Source organism: Phocoena phocoena, chromosome 15 (genome assembly GCF_963924675.1).
Source record: "Phocoena phocoena chromosome 15, mPhoPho1.1, whole genome shotgun sequence".
In the NCBI taxonomy this organism is placed as follows: Eukaryota; Metazoa; Chordata; class Mammalia; order Artiodactyla; family Phocoenidae; genus Phocoena; species Phocoena phocoena.
The window spans coordinates 21,556,181-21,578,254 of record NC_089233.1 but is presented as its reverse complement, the minus strand read 5'-3'; the positions used below and the strand labels follow the sequence as shown (position 1 = coordinate 21,578,254).

At 52.3% G+C, this 22,074-nt stretch overlaps 1 protein-coding gene across 1 annotated transcript in view; it reads left to right on the top strand.

The window, feature by feature from the left end:
• Window positions 1-16,309, top strand: part of VWA3A (von Willebrand factor A domain containing 3A) — a 49,623-nt gene extending 33,314 nt beyond the window's left edge. The window contains exons 21-33 of the mRNA XM_065893195.1: window positions 322-392; window positions 3,580-3,732; window positions 5,465-5,555; window positions 6,229-6,339; window positions 6,891-6,988; window positions 7,796-7,933; window positions 8,876-8,984; window positions 11,707-11,851; window positions 12,321-12,465; window positions 12,881-13,032; window positions 13,964-14,087; window positions 15,972-16,069; window positions 16,258-16,309. Of these exons, the coding sequence (XP_065749267.1) occupies window positions 322-392; window positions 3,580-3,732; window positions 5,465-5,555; window positions 6,229-6,339; window positions 6,891-6,988; window positions 7,796-7,933; window positions 8,876-8,984; window positions 11,707-11,851; window positions 12,321-12,465; window positions 12,881-13,032; window positions 13,964-14,087; window positions 15,972-16,069; window positions 16,258-16,309 (1,487 nt within the window). The remainder of the gene's footprint in view (window positions 1-321; window positions 393-3,579; window positions 3,733-5,464; window positions 5,556-6,228; window positions 6,340-6,890; window positions 6,989-7,795; window positions 7,934-8,875; window positions 8,985-11,706; window positions 11,852-12,320; window positions 12,466-12,880; window positions 13,033-13,963; window positions 14,088-15,971; window positions 16,070-16,257) is intronic.
• Window positions 16,310-22,074: the final 5,765 nt, after the last annotated feature.

Here is a 22,074-nt window from a genome sequence, read left to right as displayed (position 1 = left end):
ACCCCAAGGTGGATCTTTTTATTCACTGGAGGAGCAGGACCTTTCCCCTGACCTACGCTTCCTGTGGGTGAGAGCTCTTGGCTGGGTACCAGGGTGCTGGGTCCCAAGGCCAGCCCCGCTCTTGGTATCCTCACTATACCCATCCATCCCCTTTACCACCAGAAAGTATGGGGGGTGGCTAGTCAGCTAATCCCATTAAGACCCCACCCTGCCACTTAGGCTGAGGTCACCTCCACATGGCCCACGTGTTTACAGATGTGGGCACTTGCCAGGATCTCCATCCCTTCCCCACGATCGATCATGACTTTGCTTTGTTTCCAGGTATTTACGAAAGCGACGATATCAGTGCCATCACGTCTGAGATGGAAAAGGCTCTCAACTACTCCCAAAAGGTATGCCTTAGGTGTGGGGCAGATGACTGCGCTGGCTTCTGTGTTAGGGTCCTGGGGCTGCCATATGAAGTACCACAAACTGGGTGGCTTAAAACAACAGACGTTTATTCCCTCACAGTCCCAGAGGCTAGAGTCTGAAATGAAGGTATCAAGAGGGCCATGTCCCCACCGAAGGCTCTGGGTAGAATCCCTCTTTACCTCTTCCTAGCTTCTGGTGATGGTGGCTGTTAAAGAAATGAAATTGCCCCGGACGCTTGTTAAAAATGGCAAGGAGGGCTTCCCTGGTGGTGCAGTGGTTGAGAGTCTGCCTGCCGATGCAGGGGACACGGGTTCGTGCCCCAGTCCGGGAGGATCCCACATGCCGCGGAGCAGCTAGGCCCGTGAGCCATGGCCGCTGAGCCTATGCGTCCGGAGCCTGTGCTCTGCAACGGGAGAGGCCACAGCAGTGAGAGGCCCGCGTAACGCTTAAAAAAAAAAAAATAAATAAATAAATAAAAATGGCAAGGAAGGGCTTCCCTGGTGGCGCAGTGGTTGAGAGTCCACCTGCCAATGCAGAGGACACGGGTTTGAGTCCTGGTCCGGGAAGATCCCACATGCCGCGGAGCGGCTAGGCCCGTAAGCCATGGCCGCTGAGCCTGTGCGTCCGGAGCCTGTGCTCCACAACGGGAGAGGCCACAGCAGTGAGAGGCCCGCATACTGCAGAAAAAAAAAAAAAATGGCAAGGAAGACATTATTCAAGATGACTGCAATCGGGGAGAGAGATTGAGCTCAACTCCAATTATACAGCAAAGATAGCTGGGCATTTATAGCCAGTGAGCAGAGTGAGAGGGTCAGTGGATGGAAAATTACTAAGATGAAGTTGACTAGATATCGAGGGTAGGGGGGTTCTTGCTAAACAGGCTCAACAGGGTTCTTTGCTAAAACTGGGTTCAGCAGGCCAAAGTCAAAGCCCAGTCAAGAAGAGGGCTCAGAGGAACATGACTAGAGTTTGGTCAAGGAGGGAGTCCTTGGCACCAGCAATCCTTGCCTTTCCTTGGCTTGTGGCAGCAGAACCCCAATCTCTGCTTCCATCTCCACATGGCTCTCCTCCCTCTGTGTGTGTGTCTGTGTCTCTTCTCCTCTTATAAGGACACCAATTGTATTGGATTAAGGGCCCACCCTCCCACTACAACCTCATTAACTTACATCTTAATTACATCTACAAAGGCCCTGTTTCCAAGTAAGGTCATGTTTATGGGTACAGGGGAACTTCAACATGCCTTTTTGGGGGACACGACTCATCCCACATCAGCTTTCCACCTTTGTGCTGATCCACAGACACCAAAGGCTTCCAATGAGATGTGAGAGTGTCCTGTAAGTCACTGGTTTCAGGTCCGTGTGCTCTACATCCTGGCCCGTACACTCTTGAACACATCAGTCTCATTCCTAAACTCAAGGCCTTTGTACCTGCCACTTTCTTCACCAACTGTTCCCCTCCCAGGTCATCCATGGATTGCTCCTTATGAGTCAAGTTTCACTAAAATGTTACCTCCTCAGAGAGGGAGTTGAGCAGTTCAAGGTGAGATGAGAGCGGGACCAGATCGCGTCGGGAGCAATGAGAATGGAAATAAGGGAACAAATGTGAGAGCGTGTCTTTAAGGAAGAATTGACCAAACTTGTGGCTGATTGAGTGAATGGGGTGAGGAAGAAGAAGAAATCCCAGGATGACTCCCAAGTTCCTTGCGGTAGGACCTGGTAGACAGTGGTGCCATTGACCCAGAGAGAGAAAACAGGTGGGGATTCAGGGAGGGTGGGCCTAGAACAAAGGTGAGTTTGCGGGGCCTGTGAGATAACAAGTGGGGGCATCCTTCAGGCAGGTGGATAAAGATGAGGCCTGGACATAGAGGTGTGGGGCAGCTCAAGCCATGAGGATGCACAGAGAACACGTAGGTGGACGTGACTCACATTTCAAAAACGACCATTGTCAGGACTGCCCGTCTCCCCAACTACATGGTGAGCTCTTGGGAGGGCAGGGCCATAGATTGGCAGACCTGCAGCTCCCCTAGACGTGCCTGAGCTGTCCTCCCGGAAAGGGTCCCTCTTTGCTGCTTTATTAAACTGCTTCTCAGGTGCACATTGATCCTGCTCCCTCATCTGATAAACTCACTCACAAGGTGTTAATGGGCACTGATGGTTTAACCCACCCTTCTTAGGGTGTTAGTTACATTTGGGTGGTGTCTTCTAGTGCCTTGGAGAATAATTACTGAAGAATCTTGGAGGCAGTTGAGAGATATATAGGCAAAGGAACGAAGTATCACACCACTATTCTGCCAGCATCCAGGGTCGGCCCTGGGCACATGGTGAGCCGACCACCACATGTGGCTGCTGGGTCCACATATGGAGAGAACACTGGCTTTGGAACAAGACCTGCCTGGGATTGAATGGAAGATCCTCTGCTTACTCACAGTATGGCCTTGGACAAGTCCTTTAAATTCATAAGCTTTGGTTTCCTTACCTGTAAAATGGGGATAGGATGGCCCTTGCCCTGCCAGTGTAGTTGCATGTCTTGTTGGCAAGGAGGTTTGAGACCCCCAGGCAGTAACTAGCCCGGTGCCTGATGCATCCCAGGCCCTCCATACATGGTACTTATTATTATTATTTTGGCTGCATTGGGTCTTCACTGCTGCACGCGGGCTTTCTCTAGTTGCAGCGAGCGGGGGTCTACTCTCCGTTGCGGTGCGCGGGCTTCTCATTGCGGTGGCTTCTCTCGTTGCAGAGCATGGGCTCCAGGCACGCGGGCCTCAGCAGTTGTGGCCCATGGGCTCAGCAGTTGTGGTCTGCGGCCTCAGCAGTTGTGGCCCTCAGGCTCAGCAGCTGTGGCGCACGGGCCCAGTTGCTCCACGGCATGTGGGATCTTCCCGGACCAGGGCTCGAACCCGTGTCCCCTGAATTGGCAGGCAGACTCCCAACCACTGCACCACCAGGGAAGTCCCATGGTACTTATTATTAATAGGCCTGATCCACGGTGCTCTTGGCCCCAGACAGCACTCTAGGGACAGAAAGAGGAGTACAGGGGCCCCAGTGGCCCCAGCGCCTCCCGCTCGTGTGTGTGTGTGTGTGTGTGTGTGTCTGCGCGCGCGCGTGCGCCAGTGCCCTGCGTGGAGACACGCTGGTTCAGGTGCTGCTGGCGCTCCCAATCCCCCTGCAGTGTGCCTTACTCGTGTCCTCTCTGAAGAACCAGTCTGGAAAGGAACAGGAAAGTGCAGTCCTCCTGAGAGAAAAGCCGAAGATGCTCAAGCTGAGAAGTCAGCCCGGGAAGTTCTGTCCCTCCAAGCCCAGAACACGCTCTGTGGCCAGAACGGTTTGACTCCCCTCCCTAATAACACACAGGGGATTCTGTTTCTGCCTTGTCTCCTGGTCTTTCCTAGATCTTGAAGTGGCCTGGGCCAGGCCCCCAGACCCCAGGGCCAGCAGAGGTGGGAGCAGGGTCCTCAGTGGTCAGTGTCCTGGCCTCCAGGGGGAGGGGACCCCCGGGGGGCCTGCTTCTCAGCTCTGGCCACGCCTCCACCCCACCTTTGGCTCTGCCTGGCTGTCCCAGCTTTGCGGTACCAAGGGCTCCGTGGACTCGGCACCCTCCGTTACACATGCTGGTTGTAAGGCAAGAGGGCTTGTCCGGGAGGGTCTCTCGGGGCAAAGGAATTAGGGGCTTGGGGCGTCTAATGGTCCTTTCTGCTGCTGCCTGAGGCTTTTGGGGGCCTGAGAGGAGCCTGAGGGTGGACCTGGGCCTGCCCGGGGCTGATCCCCGTTCACAGCCTGTCAAATCTGTCCCGCATAAAATACCCACCTCGGCAATCAGAAGGGGGCTCTAGAGGTGTGTCTGGGGGGAGACCCCAGACTCCACAGCACTTGTGAGCAGAAGGGCAGTGAGATCTGTGAGCGCTTCAGCATTTCACCAACTGACAGGCTCTTGTGAACACAGCACACTTTCAGAATGAAGAAATCCACCCAAACCGTGTACAGCTAACTCCCTTCCTGGAGTCAGCACTTCCGAGCGGTTCTGTTCCCATGGGCACTGCCCTCGTGTACAGAACTCCACCAGGTTTTGGGCGCCGGCCCAGAGACATCACGCCTTCCCGTCTTCCCAGATTCTGAGGTGAAACCCTGCGGTCTCGGAGTCCGCCTTGGGCCTTCAGTGGTTCCCAAACTGGCTCGGTTACGAGGAGGCTTGGGCTGCGCCAGGGCCTCTGGCAGGCCTCCTGAAATGCAGGTGTGGGAAGCTGGGTTGCTGGCGGGTAGCCCTCTGGGATGGCAGCTCTGGGCGTTTTTCACAGCCGCCACCCAGAGGTCTCCTCTGCTGGTCCAGGCCCTGGGTGACTTTGTTTAACCATCACCATGTTCCAGTTGTACCCGGTAATGAAGGAACCCCTTCCTTAAAACCAAGGTGCCCAATAGGGCATGGAAGTTACCTGAGTGGTTGCTTGTCATGCTGGAGGCCCAGAAATCCCAGTCCAGTAGGAAGAGGGGCAGGTAACTGGTGAAGAAAGTTCAGGCAAATCCCCACAGTTGTCCTAGCAGGCCCTCTCTCATAACACACACACTCACACTCACACTCACACGCACACACATGCGAACACACTCTCCACACACATGCACGCACACTCACACACGGATGCACTCTCACACTCCCCCACACACTCACACATGCACGCGCACACGCACGCTCACACACTCACATATAACGCATACCCACACACACACATACACACGCATGTGCACGCACACCCACTTTCACACTCACACACGCACGTGCATACACTGTCACACACTCGCAAACACAGTCGCACACTCACACACGCTCTCACTCACACACACACACACACACTCACACACACACACACACACACACCCTTTTCACCTCAAACCCCAGAGTCCTCTCCGAATGCACAACAGGAGATGGGGCGAGCGTGTGAGAAGTCTACTTCCTGAGGCCTCGCCATGCAAAGGTTCCTACTTGACAGATTGTGGCTGGGATGACTGGGGTACTGCCCCCCACAGAGAACAGACCTCTGATGGAAAAGACTGCTGTTTTCTAGAGCATTAAAGATGACCCTGACAAAGAGAAGAGTCCCCCCTTGAAAGCTCTGCTGTGGAGTCCACTCAGTGGCAAAGCGGGTGTCCCCCCAGGTAAGGCAAGGCCCCGGGGGTGGAGGGGTGGACAAGCACGGCTGAGGCATGGGTTCGTGATGACAGTAACTAAAGTGATCAGCAATCGTGTGCCAGCCCTTCTGCTAAGATTGTCCCATTTAAAGCTTATAACAATCCGTCCTGTATGGCAGGGAATCTATTAGTTCCTCCATTTTACTGATGAAGAAATTCAGGCTCGGAGGGGCTAAGAATAATGTCCAGTGTCAGCCAGTCATGACAGGGCACCAGTATTTTTATGAAAGTACTCAGCTCATAGAACCTAAGACCATGTGTCTTCTAATGTCAGACACATAGCAGAGCGGCTCAGAGCAGAGTTCTGGAGTCAGCAAGACCTGGATGGCATCTTTACTCTGCTTCTTACTGACTCTGAGTCCCACTTACCTCATCTGTAAGCTGGGTTACTATGAGGATAAAACAAGACAGGCTACGGGAAGCACTTCGTACCAAGCCTGGTATATATCAGCAGCTCTGGCTTTACTGATCCAGGGGAGGCCAGAGGACCCGGGTGGTCCCAAAGGACCTCAGGTCCACCTGGGAGCCCCATTTCAAGGGCAGAGCATAGCTGAAGTTGACTAGTCTCTAAGCCAAGCTGCACAGCTCCACCACATAAACCCTCAAGGCTGCTCCAGCCGACAGGCCAAATGTCCTCTAGCTACAGCCCAGCCAGTGAAAGAAGGGACTGCAGATCGGAGGAGGAAGACCAAATCAAAGGACGCAGAGACCTCTCTCTCGCTGTTCTATACAGAGACAGGGAATAATGTGGGTAAGTCGGAGGCTGCACAGATGTCTGGACAGCCCCCTTTCCCCATGGGACCTGGAAGGTGATCAGGCCCCAAGGAAAGGAGAAATCTCCCGCAGTCCCTGGACATGGGCAGTAGTGCACCCCAAGCAGGCCTATCCTCAAACCACTCACATCTCCCAGCCCAGGGAAATGAGCTCGCAAAGTCTTGACACAGGCAGGAGAGTGGGAAGAATTGATGCCGGCGTCTCCCCAGGTCCCTGGGCGCGGCACTCCTGCTCTGTGCATGAGGGGCAGTGTCCTCAGACTGATGGGAAAGGAGTGGAGACGAGCCTCCCAGGCCAGCCGGATTGATTGCTGTGAAATGGCACGGGTCCCGGTAGTAACTCATTGACACGTAGAGAAGGAAGATCCCAGCATGCTTCCCCAGATCAGCACAACAGCCTCCCTCCTACCTCTCAGCAAATTGCACCTAAGGAATGTTACAGCTGACTTGATTGACAGAGAAATTGACATGGAAAAGGGAGGCTAGGGTAAGAGAATTGCACAAAGTAACCCTGCTCTGTTTCTCCCAGGCTTCGTGTACAGGAAGTACCTTCAAGGAAGAGGCCTAAGAAGGACTAGCTCTTCTATTGAGTTGCCCAGAAAGGATACAGTCTGCTCCAGCCTAGAGGTATTATGCTGTCTGTACCAGCACATGCCCCCACGCAATAATTCCTTCCACCAACCATTATTTCTGAGAGGGTGGGTATACTTGGAATTGAGGCCAAACCTGCTTAGAATGACTGTTTAAAGTGTCAGGATAAGGATTCAATAGAACTACGTGGGAACCTGGGTCTGCCACTTCCTAGCTGGGTGACCTTGGGCAAGTCACTCAGTCTCAATGTCTTCCTTTATAAAATGAAAACAATTGTACCTAATAGGATTGCTGATTAATTGAAGTATATTTTGTGTAAAGTACTTAGTGGCGTCAGATCCTTTTGGATGCAAGCAGCAGAAATCCCCCTTCTTGTACAGATCCAGAAGATAGAACATCTTTTCTTCCCACAACCTGTCAATAAAAGTCTGAGCTTGGTTCTGACCCTGGATGCCATGCTCTGATTGCTTTAAACCGAGCCATTCTTCTATCTCTCATTGTGACAAGGAGCCTGAGACTATCCTCATTGGTTTAGAGTCTAAACTTTAGAACAATCAGATTTCACGGGAGAGGGTTGAAATGGAAACTGGGGAGGCAACAGTACCCACCAGACTAGGGAGTAGTAAGTGCTCAATAAATTTTGTTCCCTGTTCCCCGTATTTCTTGTGCATCTCTCCCCAGCACAGGGGCAGGAATCTGAATGTGATGGAGGCTCAGTGAGGACCTGGGAACCCCACATTTCAAATACAAGACAGATTCCAAACATGAGGTTTTAAAAGATGAGTCGATCATTCCATTAAGCCTGAATTACCCAAGATAATAGTTCTTTCCCTTATTCTAAAGTGGGTAGCAAATTATGGACTAAAAAAACTGAAGATGGAGATCTCCAGATACCTCGGTCCCAACTGCACTCATCAAAAGTCAACACAGACGTCAGCGTCAGCCAAATACTGCAGTATCTTCCCCAGCATAGAGATCAACGTAAGTCAAGATTGGTGTTGGTTTTTTTCCTCCCAGCTCCTGTCTCTTCTCAGGCACAAATGGCTGAGTGTGTTGGGGAAAACTCCCCATGAATGTATGCCCCTGGCTTCAATTCCTGCTTCTAAGAACCCCACCCCCCAAAGGGGGACTGCCCTCAAGGAATAGGAGATGCAGAATCCTGTTGGAAGAAAAGTCAGCCCCTCAGAGTGCTGGAGACCATGCTCTAGGGTTAGAGGGGCTCAATGGAGTGAGAATTAGAAACAACTGCCGAGAATCTAGGGCAGTGGCTGGAATCCTCACTAATAAGAGCTCTGTACCCTGACACTGACGATGGTCCCATCAGGATGGCCGGGAACAGCGGTTATGACAGGAGGTGAGGGGGTTCTCTATTTTCTCGTTTTGAGGTCATTTTTTTTATTGCTTTGACACTGGAACAGGTACATTTAGTAGAAAATGAAAATCTAATCGTGCTTTTAAAACAGAGACCCCATTTTCTCTCCTTGCCCTTTGATATGACATTGTCAGCTATAAAGCTAAAAATAGCCACCAAATTCAAAATTATCCACCAGAAAAATTTTATGGGAGTTTAATCATGCTGCCCCCCTCCTCCATCAGAGGTCGTCTTTTAGTTTGAAATGCATCGACCTCCCCTCCTACCATTAAGGGTTTTCTATTTAAAATTTAGAGATACTATGTTTTTTTCTTATTACAGTGGCCACATCTGCCACAGAAATCATCATCCCAATTCCCACACGCCTTCCGAGAGCTATGCATTTGGTAGTTCAATAAAAGAAAAAAGCTTTTAAACAAACAGACAAAAATGTATGTTAACAATGTTTTGAAAATTGTGAACCACGGTAGACTAAACTATTTTAGGGGGTAATGGGGAGGTGAAGAAATAGGAGACGGGGTTGGAATTTCCCTTTGCTTGCCTTAATCCAGGGCATGGTGAGACACATTCAGTGTACACCCAGGGAAATCGAAGCGTACATCACACACCTGGAGAAGGTGATGCGGTGCTATGTCCAAAGGCTGCAGTGGCTGCTGTCTGGTGAGCCTGCCTGCTATCCTGGAGGGCGGACGAGCGTGATGGGCAGCGGGAGGGCAACCCCAGTGACCCCAGGGTCAGTCCTTCTTCCCAGGCTAGGCACTCACAGACTGTCACCCAGGGGCAACATGACTTCTGGGTTCAGAGGTCAGGCAAGGTGCTGGATGACAGGGCGGTGGAGCACGAGCCAGAGCAGCAGGGAGACCCAGGCCTGGTCAGGCCGCTCTGCCAGCTCGTCTCCCACACCTCGCCTCCTGGGTGTGACTGAAGGGCTGCTGCCCCTCGGGAGCCTCAATTCAGTATTGATTGGGCCCCACAGAACCAGTCCATGAAGGTAGAGATGGGAGGGGCTCCGGACAGAGAAGATGCCCCTGTTCTTCTTTACAGAGAGCACCAAGGCCCCTCTGGGAGAGGTGAATGGCAGGGCTGGCTGAGGAGAGCCAGGCTCACATCCCAGAGGAGGCTGGGCTGGGCATTAGGAGATGGTCTGAAGCATCAAGACCAAAAGGCCGGGCAGACAGCTAGGACTGCACCGGAGGCTCAGTTCAGGCTTTGGGGCCTGGAGGGTTCCTGGGACGATAGAGGAAGGATCCCAGGGTGGGCCACTCAGGTGCCTGCCCAAATTCATTAGGTCCAGTCCTCTGCAGTAGAACCTGGTATAAACAGTCCTTGGGCTGACTGCTGCTTTCCAAAGCCTCTGGAGCGGGCAGCAGGCTCGGGTGCAGCTGTCAGGTCAGAGGATGAGGCGGGGCGATGAGGTCGTGTGCGTATTCCCAACACACACTTCCCGCTGGGGAGAATGTGAAGGGCAGCCATGCAGCCGCTTCTTGTGTGGTATGAGTCGCGCCCCCACCTCACATACAGCTACACACCCGACACCATCTAACGCCTCCGAACGTACCCAGGGGATGCTGCACTGAGCCACTCATTCATTATTCAACGAATAAGTGTTGTTCTCCCGCTCCGTGCTGGGAAGGTGGTAGGGAAACACTTCACAGGTTCCCTGAGCTCATGGTCTAGGGGAGACAGTTGTTACCCAAAGAGCAGGGTGACAAGTGTAAGGAGGAGACAGGCATGGTGCAGTGAGAGAGGGACAGGGAGCCTGCACAGAGAGATCACGGAGGGCTTCCCAGAGGAGGTGACATTTGAGCTGAGATCTGAAGAATGAATAGATGTCACCTGAGGAAAGAGAGGGAAGACTCTCAGGGCATGACTGAGGTGCTCAGCGGGGGAGGAGGCTGAGTACAAAGACTGAAGGAAGCAGGGTGGCTGAGATTAAAGGGTGCCACCACTCCAGGGAGATGAGACCATGGCCCAGACTTTATCCTAAGAGCAACAATCCCTCTGGTTGCTGCGTGGAGTATAAATTGCTGAGGGGACGGAGTGCAATCAGCGGAACCTAGTAGGAATCCAGGGGAAAGATTAGGATAGCTGGGACGGGTAGTGATGATGGAGACGGACAAAAAAAGCAGAGTTAGGGAGGCGATAACGGCAGGGCTCGGTGGCTTGCAGGGTGTTTCCGCTGTCTGGTTCCCAAGATGGATCAGCTGGCCTTCTGTGGTGGGAGGCCCCTCGACCAGCTGGCTGGCTGTCCCCGCGGAACGTCCCACACACCTCAGGATGGCTCCCCTCATGTCCTTATGTTGCCATGAGCATTGCCAGAGAACAGCCCAGATGAGTCCTGGAAGATTCCTGGGCAGTGGGTCCAGCCAGCTCAGGCCACCTTTTCCTGGAGACCAGTGGACCCTTTTTGCAGTAGTTTTCCATTTTTTTCTACTCCTGCCTCCAGTGAGGGCTGAGGTGTGATTCGGGAATGCTGTACACGCCATCTTCTTCTCTTTGGCTTCCCCCGTGTTACCTCCATTTAGCCTTGGGGCACCAGAAGGGCTGGGGTTAGCGGTTGCCTTAAAGTGTGGATCAGAGGACCTGGATGTGAATCTTGGCTTCGCTGCCAGGCTGTGTGACCCTGGGCAAGTTAATGGCCCTCTCTGTTTCCCCTTGGGATAAATCCCAAATCCTTTAACAACCTCTCCCGCTTTCTCTCTGTCCCTCAAGCATGACATGCTCCTCTCTCCCACTCAGAGCCTTTCACAGTCTGTTCTCCCCACACACACCCCCTCTCATCCTTCAGCCGTAGCTTGTCTGCTCCCCATCCCACATCCATCAAATTCAGATTCTCCCAAGTATGTACTTCTAAACTTTGTGTCGTAACTCTCAGCAGAGTGGTAGCTGTTGGTATAGCATCCATCTTCCCTGCCTGACTGGTAGCTCCGTGAGGGCAGGGACCCTGTCTCATCTCCACTGCACTTTGCTCAGTGCCGGGCACACAGTGCATGCTCACTTGATTTCTGTCAGCCAATCTACAGACTCCATGCTCTGTAACATCATTTCCAGCCCCAAACAATACTGTGACACCGCTTAACCCAATCACTTAACTTTAGGGGTGAGGAAGCTCAAGCCCAGGTAAGTTATAATCACTTGGACAAGTCATCCCAGGCAAAGCCACAGCCGAAACCTTGACCTCCCAAAGCCCAGTCCACGCACCGGCTCTGCCCTTGGACAATGACCCCTCTAGCAACAGCACAGAGGCCGTCTCCCAGTGGGTTCACATCTGATCTGTGATCACTCAGGCAATGGGTATGGCAAGACCTTGGATTTGATAGCTGCAGTGAGGAGAGCCACCCTCACTCCTCCCCTGCCTCTGCCTCCATCCGCCTCCGAGCAGGGAGCCGCCGACTCTTTGGTGCCATTTTGGAGAGCAAAGTGTGCATCCTGCTGGACACATCGGGATCCATGAGCCCCTACCTGCAGCAGGTGAAGACAGAGCTCACTCTGCTGATCTGGGAACAGCTGTGGAAGCACTGTGACAGGTAAGAGGCAGGGGTGCTGGTGCGCGGGGGTCAGGAGATCCAAGGGATAGTTCCTGAGGCTCCCCTGGCCAAGGTCACTCCCTCCTCAACACTTATAGAGCACTTTCCCTGTGCCAAGCGCTTTACATGCGTGATGTCATTCAGTCTGCACAACGGTCTTATTATTATCCCCATTCTTCAGCAAAGGAAACAAGGGCTTAGAGAGGTTAAATCATTTGCCCAAGATTGCATAACCAGTAAGTGGCTGAAGTGGGATTTAAATCTATTTCTGTCTGCACCCAGAATCTTCACTGTGTATGTTCTCATCCTCAGGTGGTCCACAGGGGGCCCAGGGCTTGCTGTAGGGTCTTCAGGGATAGGTGTGAGTCCTCACGGAGGTTACTTCCCCTGAGGTCAGTATAGACGGGTACGTTCTAACCAATCTCTTTCACCTCCTCTCCGCCCCCCACCTCTTCTCCGCTCTCCACAGTTTTAACCTGCTCAGCTTTGCAGAGGGCCTACAGCCATGGCAGGACACTCTGGTGGGGACCACAGACGCAGCCTGTCACGAGGCTCTGCAGTGGGTGACCAACCTGCATGCTCAGGGGAGCACCTCAGTCTTGCAAGCATTGCTGGCAAGTTCCACCACCAAGCCTGACCCAGTGGCAAATCAGAAATACCATCGCCCCTATCCTGACATTGCGCCATGCTTTGCAGTTTACAAAGAGCACTTTAGAATTTACTGTTAAATCATTTCATCTTCCCAGCAACCCAGTGAGGATGAGATTCTCGCTGTTCTCACTTTATAGATGAAGACACAGAGGCCCAGAGATGTTAAGTGACTTGCTTGGGGTTAACCAGCTAGGAAGTGGGCTGAGCTCTTTCTCCTAAACCTCAGCAGCTTCCTGGTCTGTCATAGGCTGAAAGAGGAGGCTCTCAGTCTTAATGACAAGTGGGTGAGATCCAACCAGACTTGGGGACAGCGGGCCAGTGGTTTCTGAGTCCCGGTTGGCCCCTCTTCTGAGCCAGACAACCTACATGCTCTCTCAGAAAGCTTTCAGTTTTCCTGATGTGGAAGGACTGTACCTCCTGACGGACGGGAAGCCAGACACAAGCTGCAGCCTTATCCTCAGTGAAGTGCAAAGACTCACGGAGAAGAGAGATGTGAAAGTGCACACCGTCTCCCTGAACTGCTCAGACAGGTGGGGGGTCAGGAGCTGTATCCCTTCCCCACGGCCGCGTGTCTGAGGGGCAAGGCTCATCCTCACCTAATCCAGGGACTCACGTTATATGCTGAGCTCTCCTGGGCCCAAGTCCTCTGTGTGAGCAGTTAGGAGGCCCTGGGCAGGCATTACACCGGAGAGAGCCCCTCGGTGCCCCTGCCCACCCATCAGCATCCTGACTTTCTCCAGCGTGGAAGTGGATTTGCACCGATTCCCACAGTCACACGCTGTGTTCTCCCATTTCGTCTTCCTTGGGGGTACATTTGTGAATATTTAGGGGGAAAAAGTTTAAAGTAGCTATGTGTTTTTGGTTTTTTTTTTTTGCGTTACACGGGCCTCTCACTGCTGTGGCCTCTCCCGTTGCGGAGCACAGGCTCCAGACGCGCAGGCCCAGCGGCCATGGCTCACGAGCCCAGCCACTCCGCGGCACGTGGGATCTTCCCGGACCGGGGCACGAACCCATGTCTCCTGCATCGGCAGGCGGACTCTCAACCACTGCACCACCAGGGAAGCCCGCTATGGTTATTTTTATAGAAGAACATGTGTTAGACAGGAGAGATTCAGCTCCTTCAGAACATTCATATTTAATCTCTGTCTAAACCGTGAGCTCCGTAAAGGTCACACTGTGTCCCTGCCAGGCCAGACATATAGTAGGCACTGGATAGATGTCCAGTTAAGGAATGGGGCCCCGTGCTTTGAGGGTGAGCCTCATACGGTGAATCCACTTCACACAGCAGTAGCCACTGCCACCCACATACCAGCTGGGAGAGTGGGCTTGGTGATGCTGAAACAGTCTCAGTGGCACCTCAAGGTCCAAGACCCCTTACCCCACTCATGTGACTTCCCCAGGGGCTGGGGGCTCACAGAGACCTCGGCGGGCCTGGCTCCAGCCCTCTGTTCCTCCCCACAGGACAGCGGTTAACTTCTTGAGAGATCTGGCCTCTCTTACTGGGGGCCGCTATCACTGCCCTGTCGGTGAGGACTCGCTTTTCAAAATGCAGGGCCTGCTGACCAGGGGCTTCATCAACGAAAGGGTAGGTTGTGGAGCTACTGGGTGAGTTCTGTTGAAACAGCACAATAAAATGTCAACAGGTGTGGCTTTTTCCTCCTGATTGATAAGATCTCTGCTCCTCTTGTAAAACAAAGTATTGACTAAAAAAGGTTGTGTTTCCCTGCTGCTCTCCTTTTAGGCTGCCTCCCCTCCAGGTTGGGAAAGAAGCAGGGTTAGGGCCATTATTTAATAGCAGATCAGTTCACATTCACCGAGCACTTCCTACATGCTACAGGTTTGTTGCATTATGTAAATTACCTCTTTAAAGCCTTCCAACCATTATTATACCCATTTAACAGATGAATGAACAGACTCAGCCAGGTTTTGGAATACACCTAAAGTCGGAGTAAATGGTAAAGCCAGAGCCCAGACACCCATGCTCCTAAGTTCTGTGCTTTAATTCCTGCATATTTCTGTCTTCCCGCCTTAAATTCATTGAAGCCCAGATATTCAAATGATCTGTTAAAAAATAAATACAGTAAAGTCATAGGGTCTTCTTCTTTTTTGCGGTACGCGGGCCTCTCACCGTTGTGGCCTCTCCCGTTGCGGAGCACAGGCTCCGGACGTGCAGGCTCAGTGGCCATGGCTCACGGGCCCAGCCGGTCCGCGGCATGTGGGATCTTCCCGGACCAGGGCACGAACGTGCGTCCCCTGCATCGGCAGGTGGACGCTCAACCACTGCGCCACCAGGGAAGCCCAGTCATAGGTTTTATAATGCATGCAGGATAAGATCTTACAATCTGATAGAAAAATTATGTACATATTCATACCTTCTAGGAATGTGCTGCTGTGTGAATTACATTTCCAGGCCAGCAAATCATCCAGTTAGACAACCAACAAGAGTTCCAGATTTTTTTTTTTTTTTTTTGGCGGAGGGGAATTAAAGTTTACAGAACATTGCATAATTTTTGAAGTCAATGCTTTGCATGATTTCTTTGAGTAACGATTTAGGGGCAAATATTACAAATAATACAGAGACCAGAATAAGTAAAAGTAATGAATATTCACCCATATCCTTATTACACAGGAAAACAAACGATGATATTGGGAAGGTTCTCTGTTTCATACCTTATTAAATCAGATTCTTTGAATAGTTTCTGGGTGCAGAGTGGGACCTTTGCCACTACTGCTCCCAGGGAGAAGGAACAGTTTCATCTCTTTCTTAGATTCTCTTGCTAATTATGAGAACTTGTACTTTTTTTTTTTTTTTTTTTTTTGCGGTACGCGGGCCTCTCACTGTTATGGCTTCTCCCGTTGCGGAGCACAGGCTCTGGACACGCAGGCCCAGCGGCCATGGCTCACGGGCCCAGCCGCTCCGCGGCATGTGGGATCTTCCCGGACTGGGGCATGAACCCGCGTCCCCTGCATCGGCAGGCGGACTCTCAACCACTGTGCCACCAGGGAAGCCCCAGAACTTGTACTTTTAAGGCTAGGCTCTAGAATTTCATTAGTTGACATAAGAAAAAGGCATATCTGTGGAGCTGTTTTACTAGAAGAAATAGAGAAGGGGCTGGATAGGTTTAACTGATTAACAGTGAGATAAGGTGTATATACTACTTCTGTTCTACTGGGCGGAGCTGTGCTGACTTCAGTGAAGTGCTTAGACCCTCTTAGTTTCCACCATCCCCTCCCTACACTGACTCTCAGACATCTAACTGCAAAGTGTCCTCTTTGCAGAATGACTGCCTTGACAGGTGGTGAGCTCCCTGTCACTGGAAACATGCAAGCTGAAGCCCACAAGATTTCCTGCACTGGGAGGAAGGCTGCTTTGAGTTCACTCTAAAACTTTTCTCCTGAGATTTTGGATTTTCAGGTCCCACCCAGTCATTTAATGGATCTAATTTCATACTCATTTCCCCTTTTCAAGGACCCCATGCTGCCACTATTTGAAGGAGATGATTTAAGGAGATTGGCCCAGGAGATCACCAAGGCCAGAAGCTTCCTCTGGCAGGCCCAGTCCTTCAGGTATGCCCTTCAAGCAGCCCCTCCCACCTGCCTCGTGGCTCCAGCCCACCCAGACCCTGGGCCCCCCTCAGGTCAGTGCCCACTCGGTCATGACACCCTTGCTCCAAGAGCTCCTGCCCTGCTTCTCCCTGCCAGGCCCAGAAATTTGGGCATCGAGGGTCCATCTTTCTTCATCTCCTGTTCACTAGGTCCCAACTCCAGAAGAAAAACAACACAGAACCGAAGGTCGCTCCATTTTAGAAAAGTGTTCTCAGGTAAGGGGAGGGGATGAACTCATCAACTTTTGAGCGCCCGTCAAGGACCAGGCAGCGTGCTGTATTTTGTGGACAGCAGTGACTACGGGCAAGGATCAGAAACAATGATTCCTCTAAATAGAAAGGCCATCCTACAAAGAACCACTCAGCAAATGTTGGCCCAGAGGGAAAGGTGCCCTAGAAAGCTGTAACCCACAGATCACCATGATTCCAGGCACCAGAACTCCCTGGAAGCCGAGAGCTTTTGGGTCCACCCTGATGTTCCCGCATTGTCCCCAACACACCCGACACTGCAGTCACAAGACTGTCACTTGCTGGAAGTCCTGCACTGAGCCCCCTGCTTGGAACATCCTCTGCCACCCTCTGCCTGGTGACTCCTTCTCTTCCGTGAAGACACAGTGCAAGTGGCATCAACTCCACTGTGAAGATGCCCCTGGGACCCATCAAGAGCTGGGAGATTCCAGTCTTCCCCCTATAGCATCCTGACCACGCATCCCTCTTTATAGAGGTGACACTTAACTACACTTAGCACTCCACATTATGCTTCCTTGCTCCCTTGTCTCTTCTCCTTGACCATGAGCTCCCTCAGGATGAGGCTGGTGTCCTAACCATCTCTGGGTCCCAAGAATCTGCCACGTGGCAGACACATAGTAAACAGTGAGCATGAAGCTTAGTTGTGAGGGCCCAGCTCTGGAGACCAGCCAGATAAGATTGTTTCTGCCCCAGTCCTCTTGTTCTATGCTTCCCCACCACCCTGATCCACGGGTGTGACGCAGATTCACCGTCAACCCCTCTTGGAGGAAGAAGAAACAAGTGAGCCTCACCGCCACCCACCGCCCCTGCTCATCTGAACTGAACTGAAGTCTGCTCTGGAGCCCAGTCCAGAGCGAATGCTCAGCTCAAGCATGTGAAAATCGGGCTGGAGCTGCTGGGCCAGCCCTACTGTGTACATATGAAGTGATCGTGTCATGTGTTATGTCAGCTGGGGTCATTTCTAAGACAGGAAAAATTGCTTTTATTTTATTAATAGGATCAAAGTTACTTTTAAATGGATCTGATCATTGGTGTGTGTGTGTGTGTGTGTGTGTGTGTGTGTGTGTGTCTCTGTAAATTTTTGGTGTGATAAAACTTTATTAAAAGACTCGTATCTAGATATATGAAGAACTCCGAATCAATAAGAAAATGATAAACATCCTATTTTTAAAAATGGACAAAAGGCTCAGACAGGTATAAATGAACAAGAGGTATATGAAAATAAGCGCTCAACAGCCTTACCCATCAGTGAAATGCTAATTAAAACTACAGTGAGAACCACTACACACCCACCAGAGTGGCTAAAAATAAAGACTGGCAATATGAAGATAGGCACCAGCTGGAACCCTCACGCGTTGCTGGAGTGGAGGGTGGAGCCGTGTAACTTGGTGCATCCACGCTGGAAAACTGTCCGCCAGTTTTCACCAAAGTAGAACGTGTGCCTTCTCTCTGCCAGCAATTCCACTCCAAGAGGAATGAGTGCCCACGTTCGACAAAAGACATACACAAGAATGTTTACAGCAACTTTATTCGTAAGAGTCAGAAAATGGAAACTACTTAAATGCCCATCAATGGTAGAATGGACAAATAAATTGTGATATATCTGTGCGGTGGAATACTACACATCAATTGAAAAGGATGAACTACAGCTATATTCAACAAGCTGCATCAAGTTTATGAGGAATATTGGGCAGAAGAAACCAGACACAAAAGAGTACATACAGTGTAATTCCAGTTATATGAGGTTCAAGAATAGGCAAAACTATTGTTGGTGACAGAAGTCAGAAGGGTGATTACCTTGTGTGTTGGGGCCACTACGGGGCTATACCTTGATCTGGCGGTGGTTACATTGATATATACACAAGTAAAAATTCATCAGATTGTTTAAAAACACAGTTTACTGAGACTTGACAAGCCATGGCTTTGGCCAGGCTCTGTACCGGCCCAGGGAGACAGCAGTGACCACAGCCCCTTCCACAGTGGGTCTCAGTCTAGTCACTGTCTTGGACAGCTGCCCTCTGCATCATCTCTATCCACGCCTGTGGTCGCTGCAGTACGTCACTCAGGCTGTCATAACAAAGTACCACAGACTGAGTGGCCAAAATAACACAAGTGTATTGTCTCCAGCTCTGGAGGCTGGAAGTCCGAGATCAAGGTAGAGATAGGCCCATGCTCCCTCCGAAGGCACCGGGAAAGGTCTGTTCCAGGCCTCTCTCCTGGCTTCTAGCAGTTCCTTGCTTCTGGCAGCAGAACTCCAATCTTCCCATGATGCTCTCCTTGTGCACACGTCTGTGTCCAAATTTCCCCTTTTTATAAGGATGCCAGTCATACCGGATTAGGGCCCTACTCTAGTATGACCTTATCTTTAATTACATCTGCAACAACTCTATTCCACAACTCTATTCCCAGCTAAGGTCGCGTGCTGAGGTACTGGGGCTTAGGACTTCAACATATGAACTTGAGGGGGGCACAATTCAGCTATAACACTTGTGTTGTAAACTATGCTTCTCCTAATGAGATGATACCAGCCAGATGACTCTTGGGCCTGGGGAACAAGAGTTCACCAGCCCTGCTGGTGGGAGAGGAAGAGGCTGGTCTTTGTGAATGGAAGGACAGACCAGAGACGTGGTTTGCAAATCAGCGAATCACAGGTAGTGGGTTTGAATCCCAACCTCCTCTCATGTAACGATGATAACAGCTACCGTTGGTTGAGCACCAACTGGGCAGGCATAATACTCAGCATTCTGCATATGGTACCTTGGGAGCCACACGGCTTGCAACATCACAACTGTAAAGTACACACCAGTTCCTGTTAATGGATGAGGAAACCAAGCCTTGTAGCTGCCCAAGACACACAACAAGAAAGTGGCAGGGCTGAGATTTAAACCCAGGGCTGACCCCACGGCCTTTTCCCACTACACTCTGAGCCCTTTTTTCTCTCTCTGAACCTGCTTCACTGTCTCTAAAATTGGGCTAAAACAGAGTTGTGAGGATTAAGCAAGATACCTTACCACCTGGCACATCGCATGTGCTGGCTGAGGTTTTTCTCTTCCCCGCACCCACCTATGTCCACAGAGGAGGTTCATTTAGGTGAAGCCTTTCCAGTAGCCCTCTTCAAACCGAAGTAACCAGCCCTTGGTGCTCTGCAGCTGTGCCCACTGTTGGGCATATGCCTGCCCTCTGCCACTGGCACTTGCAAATGAATTTTCCAGGGATGGTGCGATCCATCCGGGTCCCCAGTGCAAGGGAAAGGACAGCACTGAAGAATCACCTATTAAATGTGGAATGATGGCATTGGAGAATGGCTAACCCAGAGGTGGGTGGAAGGATGTAAGAAAGGAAGGGTAGATAGATGGATGGAAGGCAGGACAGAAAGATATGAAATAAACTGGATGGATGGAAGGCTTGATGGATAGATAGGTGGAAAGACAGAATAACGGGTGAATAGATGAATGGATGAATGGACAAAAACATAGTTTAAAATTGGTGGAAGGATGGACGAATAGACAAAGAGATGGATGGAAGAATAGGTGGGATAATGAATAGATGAAAGAGAGGAAGGAGGGAGGGGAGGAGGGCAGGAGGAAAGAAGGCAAGAGGCAGGCTGAACAGACGGGACCACGTGGGAGGGGACATGGATGGGTAGGTGGGTGGAGAAAGAAGCACCGTTTCTTGGGGTTCTAGGCCGTCTCTGCGGGCAGGACCTTCGCGCCCTTTTCCCACTAGCATCGTGGCCCATTTCACCCTTCGACCGGCCTCAGTTTCCCCTCTGGGAGAGCGTGCGTGTCCCCGCCTTACAGACGACGGTTGCGGCGGAGGGGGTAGTGGGTGCAGCCGGGACGCAGGAAACCGGCGCGGGGCGGGCGCGGGGCGGTGCCAGGAGCCCCGGTCGGCCCCGCCCCGAGGAGGGGGGCAGCCCCGTAGCGCCGGGCTCTGCGCGGAGACTGACTGACGCGGGGTTGCAGCCGGGATCGCGTAGCGCCGCGGGAGCCGGGCCGGGTGAGCGCAGCCAGGGCGTGAGGCTAGGGACGCGGGGCGGTGGGCGCACGCGGCAGCAGGGAGGACCCGCCCCCGAGCTGCCAGGCGGCCACTCTCAGCTTGGGGGTCCGCTCCTGCCGCCCCATCGAGGGGGGCGCGCCCGCGCCGGGAGGGATCCCCGACCATCTTCCACAGATTCCTCTCACCCAACCCCGCTTTGGGTCCCCAGCGACCTGGATCCAGGGCCAGCCATTCACTGAGACTCCATCAGAGTTCGCAAATGTTCTCGAGCCTCAGTTTCCCTCCCCGGTTGATGGGAACAGTAGCCCCCGCTGCACAGGACCGCCAGGAGGATTAAATGTGGCAGTGCCGGGGGGTCAGCCGGGTGCTTGGCCCTAGGCTCCCTCATGCAGAACAGTCCTGAGTGGTTTCATTCACTCAGCGGCTGTTTACTGACAGCCTGCTTTGTGCCAGGGTGCCATGTACACTATAGTGATCCAAGCCTTCTTGGAGCGTGCATGCCAGTGGTCTGTGAGGACTCTGCCATCTGTGAGAGTTATGGGGGTTCAGTTGACAGACGTGGATACTGAGGTGCAGTGAGGTTATAAGGACTTTGCCCAAGGGCACACCCAGCAAATGGGACCTGAGGCAGGGTCCCAGCCTTTGTCACTGGAAGCAGCCCCATAGGATAGAAAGACAGTTCTGGTGCCACAAACCCTTCCCCAGGACAGAGTCCCCTGGGCCTGGGTAGAGGAGGGCTCCACTCTGTGGTTGTATTCCCCCCTCCCAGTTGGAGGAATTAGACCCATCCCCTGTGACGACTAACATCTGGGGTGTCTCCCCTCCCTGTCACACCCATGAGTGTCAGTGCTTGTATGGGGCATGACTATATCCCTCACTCAGAACTTCGGAGAGCAGGGCAGTGACAGAGGAGACTAGAAGATGCTGTATAGCTGTCCCGGCCCCTGCCCCGTGACCACCACCAGCAACACCTGTGGGGCTCATTAGTCAGTCATTCGGTCACCCAGTTGCACCTGTTCTTTTTTTACAGCCACTGTGTGCCACGCAGGGCAGAGTTTACCTCTCTCTGTATCCACGGGGCCTGGCGCACAGCAGGCTGACAGTACACAGTTGCTGCTGTCATTAATGATGATAATGGTGATCCGGCCTCTGGGCCAGCCTTATCCTCAGATGGAGCAGGAAGTGGGGGGCTGGGAGTGAGACGATGGTAACAGTGACTGACAGCCTGGCTCGCTTTAAGTCTAGAGTGAGGAGGACGACATCCTCAGTGCTGGCCCCCGAGACCCACAGAGCTGATCCTGAAGCCCACAGGGGGCTTGCTAGGCCTTGTGGTGCCAGCCATCTGCCCTGCTGGGGGACCTGGGAGAAACAGAGACAGCAGTTGCCAGGGCAGAGGCGGTGCAGCACTTGTGCAAGTTTCCAAGGCCCTTTGGATCCCATGTGGATTCCTCCCTTCTCTCCTTCTCCAGGAAGCCCTTCCCATTTCCCCATCAGAAAGCAGTCACCCCCCCAGTCAGGTGGGGTTCCCCTTGGCACGATTTGATCTGTCTCCCTCTGGTACTACATGGGAACCGGGATTTTAAGGAACTGGTAGAGAAGTCAGGAATTCTTGGTGTAAATCTCAGCCATGCAGTGTGACTTTGGGCCTTGGTCTCCTGAGCTGTGAAACCCAAGGCCTGGCTGCTTTGTCTCTGACTCTGAGGAAGGCAGCGGCCACCT